At 45.2% G+C, this 13072-nt stretch overlaps 1 protein-coding gene across 2 annotated transcripts in view; it reads right to left on the bottom strand.

The window, feature by feature from the left end:
• LOC138793800 (multidrug and toxin extrusion protein 2-like) overlaps positions 1 to 13072 on the bottom strand; it is a 36699-nt gene that overhangs the window by 11708 nt on the left and 11919 nt on the right. For both annotated transcript variants that reach the window (XM_069972496.1, XM_069972497.1), the window contains 5 exons: positions 4102 to 4144; positions 3077 to 3121; positions 2168 to 2265; positions 1444 to 1541; positions 93 to 206 (listed from right to left, as the gene is read on the bottom strand). In XM_069972496.1, coding sequence (XP_069828597.1) covers positions 93 to 206; positions 1444 to 1541; positions 2168 to 2265; positions 3077 to 3121; positions 4102 to 4144 — 398 coding nt within the window. The remainder of the gene's footprint in view (positions 1 to 92; positions 207 to 1443; positions 1542 to 2167; positions 2266 to 3076; positions 3122 to 4101; positions 4145 to 13072) is intronic.

Here is a 13072-nt window from a genome sequence, read left to right as displayed (position 1 = left end):
CCAGTACAATAGGTAGTAATAAATATGCAGTATTTGCATTTGCTTATGGCAAAAAACTATTAATGAACGTGAAGCAGTACGTGTGGTCTAACCTGCTAAAAAGCCTCCAATTTCAAAGCTCCACCATTCAATGCACACCATAAGCATGCTGGGTACAGCCAAGCGTATAAAGGGGCCCCATTCCTGCAAGCAATCTCTGGACCAACCTAAAACATAAATCAATAAAATCACAGTCTATAATGAGATCGAGAAGCCTAATTAGAACTAGAAGAAACTATAATAAAGGTAAGCTAACAATATGACCAAAAAAACACCCAAAAACTAAAATTCATGTAAATAACTGGACCTATAAAACTGTAAGGCAATGCAACAACACCAAGCGTCAGCTGTGTACGTATATATTTTTTTTATGTAATCAGGATTACTACTTTGTGCCAACCATAACTATTATATATATAAGAGAGCTGTAAGGCTATGTTGTTTACACACAGTAAAATAATACCAAAATGCGGCTGTATTTCTAGGGTAATAATGTGCTTTAGTGAACACATCAGTGCACATACGGTAGAGAAAAACATATGGGTTCATTGATAATAAACTTGCTCGCTATTTATGACCTGTTTTGGGGGGGAAAAAACTGCATTTTTTTTTACCTTGATCTATTTTCACTTATTTTCACTTATTATTTTACTGCCTGTAAACAGTAAAAAGTGGGCATGTCAGCAGGAAAACAGGTATGTAAAGAAGCACCTGGCTAGATGGGGCTAGTCTTTTTCAACACAGAAATATAAGCCTTTTTGTTAAGAAGTAAATAAGACTCAAAAACCCAGGTATGTTCCCTAAAATCGCAAAAACTCAGGCATGTCTAGTCTACGTCTTGGTTTTGGGTAAAACACAAACCAAAATGAGCAACAAATACTGACCAAAATACAGTACTACATTTGAGCCCAGCCCAACAAAGCACAGCTCGGATACTGCACCTTTTATTTCTAGTATAAGGCTATTTTCACATTACGTAAACAACCAGACGTTCTGTGACCCCGGCCGGGTCACGGAACGACCGGTCTTAGCCCGGATCATCCCGGCCTAAGTATCCCTAACCTAAGTACCGGCCGGGTGATCTTTCTGGCCGCGGAGCTCTGATGCGGGCGCATCAACGTGCGCCCGCATCAGAGCTTCCCATAGCACACAGTGAAGTGAGCGGCCGGAGCCTCTTGCTTCACTGTGTGAACTGTGACCTGTCAGTTTTTTCCGGTGCCGCATGGGATCCCGGACGGAGCTTATACGATGTGTGTACGCTCCGGCCGGGATCCCATTCAAAATGAAGCTATGTCCCACCCCGCAAAACTATGGCCGTAGTTCTGTGGCGAGAACTACGGCCGTAGTATTACATAGTGTGAACATAGCCTATCAATGATAGTAGCTTTATAAATATTCGCCTACCTCCCCATGTTAAATGATGTAGCTTTTTCCAAATAATATAAATAAAAAGCAGTCCACTCATTGCAAATTGTGACATTGTGTTTGCCCATGCTGATCCCCTAGAGGAAACAAACAAAAACAAAACAACAAAGACAAAACAACAAAGATAAATGAAAACAATGTTTGTTGCTTTACTCACCTAAGCTAGTCATACATGATAAACTATTGTTGACTGAACTCAAAGATTTTAACAATCCTGGGTGACATATAATGTGTATGGGGGACTTTAAAAGGAGAGAAGGATCAGGCTGTTGAATTTCAAAATGCCTGATCCTTCTGCTTTCAGGGGTAGTGTCTGAAAATGGCTTAATCCTTTGTAATATAAAATACACAGCCGAGCATGCATGTTTAAGGGGGTAGAAAAAGATAGCGGTCAGTTGGCGGCTATCTAATGGTCAGTTTTATTGTACTTGTTGCTCATGTTAATTTATATTATTTCATAAATTTATGTGACACTATAGAAGCATTCTTTTAATAGCCAAATAACACTCAAAAATGACCTGTTCTGTAAACTCAGTATTATATAAAGGAAACAAGTTTATAACACAATGGGGGGATTTATTATTGTTCCTGAGAACTCAAACTCTCTGCATTTGACTCCCCATGACTGGAGAAGACGGATGCAGCCCTAGGGCTGCCTAAAAAACATGGATACAGTATAATTATCATATGTAATAGGACTCACACCACTCCCAGCTTCAGTCCGTACATAAGGATGGCATTCACTGCTGCATTAATAAAGTTCACTGCAACGCCAGTAATAACCTGAGGCCAGATTATACCCTAGGTGACAAAAAAAATACTGTAAGCTTATTACAGACTTTTTGTTTACCAATCAGATGATGTAGGAATACCTCTATAAATGTATGTACTAGTGTTATCCATACAGTGGGGTATTAGAGTATTAGAGTGGTACTGCAATACCCCACATATCACTCCATATGGTCAATGAAGGACAATGGTCATTGAATTTCCCACCAATCGTGGGTCCCCGGAGCTCCAGTCAGCATCTTTAATCCTTCTTTTCCTGACAACTTGCTCAGCCAATCAGAGCTGATCAAGCTGTAAGTCATCTGACAACATAGCAGAGGGAGGCCGGCCCCCATCGACACAAGATGGCACCAGCCATGGTTGACAGGGATCATGGATGTATGAATTTTAATACTTCAGAGGGTGGGGGGGGGGTCGATGGGAAAGGGGGAAGAAGGGTAATTAAAACACATTACAAAGTTTTATAACTTGAAGTGTTTTTCCAACCATAAAATCTTGTGACCATTGTGTTTTTGGCCACCTCTATTACAGGGCCTTTCTCTCTCCTTACTAGGACTAGAAGAAGTCCTGTTTCTTCAAAATATCTTCCATCAGGTATTTTTTTCTTCTTCTTCTTTTTTCTTCTTTAATTGCCTCCCATTTCCCCCACTCAGCGACAGTCTTTTACCAAGCACCATCCCGTCCCAGAACAGTGGGGGCAGACCCGCCAGCCCCCAGTGTGGCAATGTCAATGGAGCCGCGTCATTGACACTTCATAGAGACAACCAATAAAAAAAAAAACTCAACTCAAATTTAGAGAGTCTACAAATATGATAACGTGTACCTGGTTTTGTAGATATCGTGTCTGAAGTTGATAAAGGAAGACTGCCTGTATTATAGAAAAAACAAAAACAAACAGAAGAGAGACCATTTCTAGAATCTGTAGTTGAATCAATATACCGTAAAGTACATTAATTCACAAAACAAAACAGTTGCCATAAAAATAAGAAAAAAAAAAAAAGATATATGGATGAGTGTAGCTCATAACATGGCCTCTATAGGCCCTATTACACCAAGCGAGTATCCGCCGTATCGGCTCATTCAGCTCTGTCAGCTTTTTTGACATTATATAACTGGTGCAATATTAAAACATAAAAAGTAAATTGTTTGTTTGTTTAGTGGCTGATTTTGTGTTTAGTGTGTGTTTAGTGGCTGATTTAGTGCTTATTGTGTGTTTATTGGCTGGTTTAGTGTGTTTTGTGTGTGTTTAGTGGCTGGTTTAGTGTGTTAAGTAACTGATTTAGTGTTGTGTGTTTAGTTGCTGATATAGTGCTTAGTGTGTGTTTAGTGGCTAATATAGTGCTTAGTGTGTGTTTAGTGACTGATTTAGTGTGTGTGTGTGTGTGTGTGTGTGTGTTTAGAGGCTGATATAGTGTGTGTGTGTGTTTAGTGTGTGTTTAGTGGCTGATTTAGTGCTTATTGTGTGTTTAGTGGCTGGTTTAGTGTGTTTTGTGTGTGTTTAGTGGCAGGTTTAAAGTATTAAGTAACTGATTTAGTGTTGTGTGTGTGTTTAGTGGCTGATATAGTGCTTAGTGTGTGTTTAGTGACTTATTTAGTGTTGTGTGTGTGTTTAGAGGCTGATATAGTGCTTAGTGTGTGTGTACTGTGTAGTGACTGATTTAGTGTTGTGTGTCTGTTTAGAGGCTGATATACTGCTTAGTGTGTGTTTAGTGGCTTATATAGTGCTTAGTGTGTGTTTAGTGACTGATTTAGTGTTGTGTGTGTTTAGTGTTGTGTGTTTTGTGTGTGTTTACTGACTGGTTGTCTACAATGTTAATGTTATAAATATTACCAAAAGGCAGCACTTACAGGGAGAGCAGGAACAAATATCATCACATATGTCTGTGTCAACCTAAATAAAATATAAAAAGAGAATCCTGCATTAAAACGCTAGGAACTGGATAATGAACTTAGATCAAAGTCAAAATGTTACTAAGGTCACCCATGTATTGTGTAAAGCGGATAGATGAGTAATCTGTGTGACGTTATATTGTAAAAATTAACTTTAATTGCTTCACCCATATAAAAGGGATTTTCCCCACAATACAGATTTTGAATACGTTATGTGGAGTTAATAGGAGAGAATTAACTTATTTTAACCAGGTCAGAGTTTTTAGTATTTTCCAGGCATTGCTTAATGTTCTTATGTGCATCTGGAAAACATGGATACAGCCAATGACTATATCCATGGTTTCCACACAGCCTTAGGGCTTTATATAACTTCAGCAGCCACCGCTAATCAAATGCCGAACGATCGGGTTCGGATGGACTCGAGCATGCTCGAGGTTCGCTCATCTCTAGTCATGTCACATGACTAAGATAGCTGCACAAAGTAAGTCTATGGAGCCATCTCACTTATATACACACAGAGCACGATAAAAAAAAAAGTTTGACTTTTGTTATTTCTATTACAGAGCGGGCTCTGAATTTCATTAGTTGATATATATGTTCATATATATATATATATATATATATATATATATATATATATATATATATATATATATATATATATATCTACTCAGAATCTTCCAACTGTGGAGGAGCAACTTAAGGATTATATAATCCCCCCAGTACTTACATAGCAACAAGTAGCTCACACAATGTAAAACAAGTGCTATACTGTTACCACTATTGAGTCCACATACAAAGCATACATGAGACACGCCTTAGGTGGTTTCATTAAAGGACAACTCCGGCGGGACCCCCCCCAAAAAAAAAAAAAACACAGACACACACAGACACCATACTCACCATCCCTCCGGTGACGATCGCCACTCCATTCGCCCGCCGTCCGCCTCACCGTCACCTGCGTCCGCCGTCCAGCGATGTCTCCTTCTTCCGGGTCCATGAGAGAGAAAAGGCTGCCAGCGCGCTTGCGCACCGGCAGCCTTTTCATTGGCTGGAGCGCATAACATGGCTTCCAGCAAGCTCAGCCAATCAGGGCTGAGTAAGCTGGAAGCCATGTGATGCGCTCCAGCCAATGAAAAGGCTGCTGGTGCGCATGTGCACCAGCAGCCTTTTCTCTCCCATTCACTCTCAATGAAGACGCCGAGGAGGAAGAAGACCCGGACCGCCCCCCAGGTCTGACATCACCCGACACCAGAGAAGAGGACCGTGACGACCGTAATAGGTAATGTATATATTCTTTAACTTCCAGGGTGGGGGGTCGGGGGTCGGAAAGTGGGGGAAGGGGGCCAGACCGGGTATTTAACCACATTACAAAGTTATATAACTTTGTAATGTGTGTTAAATAAGCCAAAAAAAATTTTCGCCGGAGTTGTCTTTTAATTATTTGTCCTGCATAGGTAATGTATAGGTGTTGATAATTATCTAATGAGTTCAAAGACACAATACAATATTAGGCTTTTTTTGGTTTCTTGAAAAAGACGTCAATAGAGACGTCAAAACGTCTCTTGTATGCTTAACTATTGAACAATAAACACCGTCTGATTCACAGATTATCGGAGTTCTACACGATCTCTGTATACTATTTGACTGGGGAACAAATCAGAATCTCCTAATGTTAACTCCTGCCTGACCCAACATAGCATTGATCAGTGTTATCGGCGCTCTACTCATTGAGCCTGCCTGTGGCAGACTCAATCAGCAGAGCACCGATCGGACCACACGGAGGAAGGTAAGAGACCTCCGTCGGTCTGTGAAAGCAATCGGGACCCCTGCAGTGTCACAATCGATGTATTTAAGCGGTTAATGACAGGCTGCAGCGCGATCGGTGCAGCCTGTCATTAACGTTGAGGGCCTGGCTGCTGACTGCAGTCGGCCCCCTCCTGCTATGAAGCGCACTCTGCTTTGGAGAATTCTTCATAGCTCCTTGGAGACCTATGGTCGTCTGGTGACAGACATCCATGACATAACTGTACATCCAGGGTCGTCTAGGGGTTAAGTAGTTAAGTAGTTAATTTTGCAAAGTACCACTACAGTACGCTACTACATTAAGAAAATAAATGGCCGACAGTAATCAGACTGGGATCTGTAGGGGACTGGAGTAGGTGAGCACAAATTTTTATTTTTAGCAATGTAAAAAAAAAATTAAATCTAGGAATAACACTTTAACCCCTTAAGGTCAAAGCCAATTTTCGTTTTTGCACTTTTGCTTTTTGCTTTTTATGTTTATGTGTAATCTGATTTTATTGGAAACCATGCAAAAATAACAGATACAGATCAAATAACATGCAGTAAATTGCGACCTGCAAGTCGCATGGCATCCGGTTTTCTAATATAATAAAAGAACATAAGTATAGAAGGCTAATAATTATAGCAAAATACCGCTAAAGTTGCCTGACGAACCAAAAGAGGCAATATCAGCAACAGCAATGTGGAAATGCAAGCATAAAAAACAAAGTAAAAGAAGAACAAGGGAGAGAAGAACCAGAAATAGAGAGGAGAGAGAGGCGGATGACAGGGGAAGGGGGGGGGGGGGGGGCGGACACCACAGCCAATCTGACTCGCTAGCCTAATATACTCAGTCTCCAGATGGTAGAGGCTCGCGGATAAGAGCGAGAAACTCCTCTGAATCCATGAACAAACGCCAAGGAAACCACACTTTCTCAAATTTGTCAGACCTATCGTGGGCCTCAGCCACTAGTTCCTCCATTCTACCAAGGTCCCTGAGTTCACCCATCCATTCTGCCAGGGTAGGTACCAGGGATGTTTTCCAATGCCGGGGGATGACCATGCGGGCGGCTGTCAGAAAGTGCCGCAAGATTCCCTTTTTGGTCTTAGAGAGGGAACCTGGTAATTTAGACAGCAAAGCTAATTGGGGAGAGTTGACGACAGCCTGTCCAGAATATGCATTGTAAATTCCTAAAACCTTATTCCAGAAATTACGAATTCCCGGGCAGGCCCACCAAATGTGTAGCATGTCACCAGCATCCGTCAGGCATCGCCAGCAGCGGTCAGAAGTTTTAGGAAACATTTTGTGCAAAGTGACCGGGCAGTAATACCACCTTGAGATGATTTTATAATTCTTTTCCTTAGCTTTAGCAGCCATGGAGATGCCGTGGGTTAGCTCGCATATCTTCTGGACAGACTGTGCGTCAAAGGAAGCATTAAGGTCTGCTTCCCACTTATCAAAAAAGAAGGCCCTGTCGGGGTTAGCAGTACTGACCAAAATCTGATAGATAACCGAGATGCAATGCGGGATGGCAGAGGCAGAGACAACCAGGTTATCAAAATCCATGAGCGCTGAGGAGTATGTGCCCCTTGGGAACAGAGCCCGGATAAAGGAGACCAACTGACCATGTTCCAGCCAGGACAACCGACCTCTTGTAGACTGGGCCTGGAGGGAAGCCAAGGAAGAGACAGTCCCGCCCGTCATGCAGTCTCTTATTCTGGGACAGGCAGATCGGTCCCACAACCGAAACGCGTGTGTCTGCCATCCGGGCTGGAAATTTGGATTCTGAAGTATCGGAGAGAGTGGCCCAGAGACAGCAGACAACCTTTGTTTGGTGACCCATTTGTCCCAAACACAGAGCGTGTCAGATATTAGAAAAGGGAGACTTGAAAGAACATGACGATCCCCCGGAGGTATCCAGGGAAGGACAGAGGGGCTAACCGGGCTCAAAGAGAACATTAGGTCGACCCATCTCTTTAGGCCTCTACAATGTACCCAGTCCAGGACCCCCACGCAGAACCGCCGCCTCATGATAGAAACGCAAGTCAGGGAGACCCATGCCATCCAGAGATCTGGACTGTGTGAGGGTGGTATATTTAATCCGTGGTTTGCTCTTGCCCCAAACAAAGTTTGAGACAGCATGGCGTAGAGTCCTGAAGAAGGCCACCGGCACAACGATAGGCACAGTCTGGAAGATGTACAACAGTTTGGGAAGGATGTCCATTTTTACAATAGCCATCCGCCCAAACCAGGAAGCTGGTTTCAGGAAATAAGAGGTCATTTCTGAGAGAACCTTGCTCAGCATGGGGGTATAATTCAAAGTGAAGAGAGAGCTAAGCGCAGAAGGGATTCTGACACCTAAGTAGACAATAGAATCCTCATGCCACTGAAAGGGGAAGGAGGCCCTGACCGTGCCAAACATCTCCTGCGGAATCGAAATGTTGAGACCCTCAGTTTTAGACAGGTTGACCTTAAAGTTACTGAGGTCACCAAACCGCTGGAATTCCTGAAGAATGGAAGGGAGAGAGGTGATGGGAGAGGATATGTACAGGAGAAGATCATCTGCATAGAGTGCCAATTTGTGATGGTCCTGCCCAAGTACCGCCCCCTTGATTGAAGGATTCTTCCGTAGGGCCACAGCCTGGTGTTCCATTGTGAGGATATACAGCATGGGAGACAAGGGACAACCCTGGCGTGTACCATTGTGGATCTCAAATGAGCTAGAGAGTATGCCATTGGCCTGTACACTGGCTGATGGGCAGGAGTACAATGCCATAATCCTATCCACGAACTGCGGGCCCAGCCCCACGCTAGCCAGGGCCGACCGCAGGAACCCCCAGTGCACTCTATCGAAAGCCTTTTCAGCGTCCACAGAAAGTAAGCACAAAGGGGATCCTGTGCGGGTAGCCCATGACAGCACCGAAAGTGTCCTAAGGGTATTGTCCCGTGCCTCCCTGCCAGGAACAAAACCAACCTGGTCAACGTGAATGATTTGGGGGATGAGGAGACTCAAACGGGTGGCCAACACCTTGGCATAGAGTTTAAGATCACAATTGATAAGGGAGATAGGGCGGTAATTCTTGCAGTATTTGGGGTCTTTACCGGGTTTGGGCAGGACCACCACATGTGCCTCCAGGGATTGGCGAGGGAAGGGACATGTTACTGAAACGCTATTGAAGCACTCGGTCATAAATGGTAATAGCAATTCCTTGAATGTTTTGAAGAATCCAGCGGTAAAGCCATCGGGCCCCGGACTTTTACCCCCCTTGGCATCCACGATGGCCGCCCGCAGGGACGGCAGGCAATGCCGTATCGAGCAGGTAAGCGGACACCCTAGTCTCCAGTTCCTCAGCCGGCAACTCTGAAAAACGACCTTTGGTGTTATATAGGGAGGAAAAATAGGAGCGAAAAAGAGCTGTGATCTCTTTAGGATTATATACATCTTTGCCTCGATGGTCCAGGAGACTAGGTATGTGCGTGACCTGCATTCTCGGATGTATCAAACGAGCCAAGGCTCTGCCACATTTATTAGCATGTTCATATAGAAATCTACGATACCGTTCCTGCTGAGAAGAGGAAGATTTAGCCAGAATATCCTTAAGCTGTTCCCTAGCCAGGGTCAGCTCAGTCAGAGTCTCATCAGTGGCATTACGTTTATGGGCCGTGGAAAGTGCCTCAACACGACTGAGTAAAGCAACAATTTTTGCGCTTTTCTCTCACTTGAGCCGGGCCCCATGCTGAATCAAGGTCCCTCTGACAACACACTTAAGAGCTTCCCACTTTAAAGGTAATGGAGTATCGTCAGAAGCATGGTCTTGCAAAAAGTCCTGTATTGTCTGGGACACAGCCTCCCTACACACCAAGTCCCGAAGAAGCGACTCATTCAGCCTCCACGACCATTCCCTGGGTACCAACCCCGGCAGCTGCAAGGACAAGAAGATAGGCGCGTGGACCGACCACAGGGCAGTACCTATACTTGCCGAAGGACTAAGTGTCAATGCAAACTGAGCCACCATAAACATATCCAGTCTACCATAAGTGCGGTGCGCGTCAGAATAGTGAGTAAAATCCTTATTTGCGGGATGAAGGATTCTCCAAACATCAACCAGATAGTGTAGCCTGAGGACCGATCGCGCCAGCGCACACTCGGAGCGCGGCACGGCGGTCTTGCCGGAGGAGGTATCAAGGGAAGGGTCCATGACCAGGTTAAAGTCACCCCCCAGAATCAGTAGACCGTCAATAAAGGTAGAGGCAGCCCGAAGTATAGTGCGCAATGTGCCACCCTGATTGGAATTGGGAAGATATATATTGCCAATGGTGTAGACCCGGGTATGTATTTCTACTTTAAGGAAGACATATCGTCCCTTAGGGCAAATCAGAGAGTCTAGCAATTTGTGCGGTAAGGATTTGTGCAGAGCGATAGAGACACCTTTGGACTTGGCAGTGGGATTAGTGCAGTGAGACCAGACATGATAATAGTTAAGGCGCATGCGAGGAACATGTGAGGTCCTAAAGTGTGTTTCTTGCAGTAGCAAGATATGTACTTTTTGTCTATGCATGGAATAGAGGACTTGTGATCGCTTCTGTGGGACGTTCAGGCCCCTGACATTGAGAGACGCCAGCTTTATGTCCATCCCCGCCCCCAAAGGAAGGTCCCTAGGAGAGGGAAAGAGAGGGAACTAAGACAGAGAGAAATAAGAAGAAGAGAGAAGAAGAGAAAAGATAGTTCACAGAGCAGAAGACTGAACCTGCAGTCAGAAATAGAAGGTTCCCCAAGAGGAGGACCTCCGTATCCAGGCAGTAGCTACACTACCAGGAAAAAACACAAATGGGTGTAATAACACCTAAGGCGTCTTGATCTAACGAGAGACGGACTAACAGAGGAAGGTCCGGGAGTCCGTGACAGGGCACCAAAAATGAAAAAACTAAAGAAGCAATACACCTTTCAAATAAACATACATAAAACGCAAAATTAATAGAGCAACCCCTGGCGGGCAACAATATATGCCCGCAGCCCCCCACCCCCACGCGGAGATAGCACCCGGAGTTGCAGATCAACTATCTAAAGTGACTACATACTGACAGCAATATAACAATGCAAACACAATAAACATAGTGAAATTGCAAGAAAAACTGCAAAATGCAGCAACCAGCAGGAAAAAGATACATCCCGGGAAGGGAAGGCAATGCAGAATCTGAAAGTGCAGGGCATGCACAGCGTCCTCAGTCATATGGGGCAGCCACTCCGGATGGGCGGACGGGCCTGCCAGCGGGAAGTGGCAGCATCGGGTCCCAGTCAGGCAAAGCTATCTGAGGGAGATCCAGTGACATCAGGAAAGCCGGTAAATCCTCTGGAGTGTGGAGCTCAAGTCTCTTGCCTTGTCGGCGAACCACTAGTTGGAATGGAAAGCCCCAGGAGTATGGTATGTCACGATCACGTAGCAGTTCCAGTAGAGGCTTAAGGGCGCGCCGCTGGGACAGAGTAGCCCTGGACAAATCCTGAAGAAAGATCAACTGGGCTCCATCAAAGTCGACAAAGTCCATGTTGCGTACCGCTTTCATGATCTCATCCTTAATTCTGTAATGATGGAGCCTACAGATGACATCGCGGGGCCCAGGGGCGTAGCTACAGTGGTCGCAAGGGTCGCAGTTGCGACCTGGCCCACCAGTCAGAGGGGCCCGGCCGCCCCCCCTTGCCACTTCACAATCTAACCAACCTTGTGCAGCTGCTCGCATCCCACAAACCCATGGATGCAGGCTGCTGCCGCTGCACAGGAAGCGCTGGAGCCGATAGGGGGCCTGAGGCCCTCCCCCCTGTATGCCTGACAGTCTCCAGCGGCAGGCTGCAGAGCTTAGGACCCTCACCAGGACGAATCAGGGATCGCACATCCCCCTCCTCTCTCCACTGTAGCAGGGGGCTGGTCATGTGCAGCACTCACCTCCTCATAAGCAGCTGTCGGGACTGGAGGGAGGAAGCATCACCAGAGTGAGTGGGTCGGGGGCTGGGGTGCTGTGTATCTGCTGTATCAGGCTGTCAGGTTTGTCTGGCTCCTGCACACTGTCCTTATCAGGCTTCCTCCCCCTGACTGGAGGGGACACACACAGGGGCAGGAGCTCTTAAGGGGGATTTATTGTGAGTTTCCTCAGTAGTAGCTACAAGTACTATACAGCTGCTAGTGAGTTCACAGAATGAATCCACTTTTTCCCTGTCCCCTCCAGTTCCCTCCCTGCTGCACACAATCTCCATGTAGCCCTAACTTATGATCTCTTATTCTCTATAAACAGCTGCATCGGGGGTTTATTGATCACCACTTGTCCAGCACCAGAAAACTTGGAGTTTCCTCTGTTCAATATTTCACACCACCTATACACAGCCAGGCAGGTGGAAGTCAGCCTGTAAAAAGTGTTTTCCTATCATACAAAATATTGCTAGGAAAGCAATCACTTTCTGGTTACTATGACTGGTTACTGGAGAGGACTTCTCACCCTGGCTCCTGAATATAAGGACAGGGCAGCAGTATACACTGACACTGCACACTGTAGCTGCCATACACATTACAGTAACAGTTCCCATCATAGTAATTTGTGTCTTTCATTACAATTTTTTCTTCTATGAGGTCTCTTTATTGTGGGAGAAATTATACTTTTTGCCCCCCGCCCTCTCAAAACTGCAGTGTGTGACAGAACTGTGTGTGGCAGCAGCCTAAAACAAAGACACAACTCTTTTGAAAGAAGCAATCACCTTACATCCCAATTCTCTGAGCCCTATAAATGTTGTATTCTACTGTGGACTGAGCTGTGTGAGGTGCATTTGTCGTGTGCTCATCTGTACTTATCTGTACTATTTTAGAGTATGTTCACACAGCGTATGAGAACAGCCGTTCCGTGATCCGGCCGGGTCACGGAATGGCCGGTCTCTGCACAGATCATCCTCATAGCACACAAAGAAGCAAGCATCCGGAGCCGGTCACTTCATTGTGTGAACTGACAGGTCTTTCTGAGGCCGCAATTCACTGAATTTTGGCCACAGAAAACTGACATGTCAGTTGTTTGCAGTGCCGTACAGGATCCCGGCCAGAGCGTATACTATGTGTGTACACTCTGGCCGGGATCCCATAGAAAATAGGCAGTGTTCCACCCATA

This window comes from Dendropsophus ebraccatus, chromosome 5 (assembly GCF_027789765.1).
Source record: "Dendropsophus ebraccatus isolate aDenEbr1 chromosome 5, aDenEbr1.pat, whole genome shotgun sequence".
NCBI classification, from domain to species: domain Eukaryota; kingdom Metazoa; phylum Chordata; class Amphibia; order Anura; family Hylidae; genus Dendropsophus; species Dendropsophus ebraccatus.
This window is presented reverse-complemented; position numbering and strand designations above follow the sequence as displayed.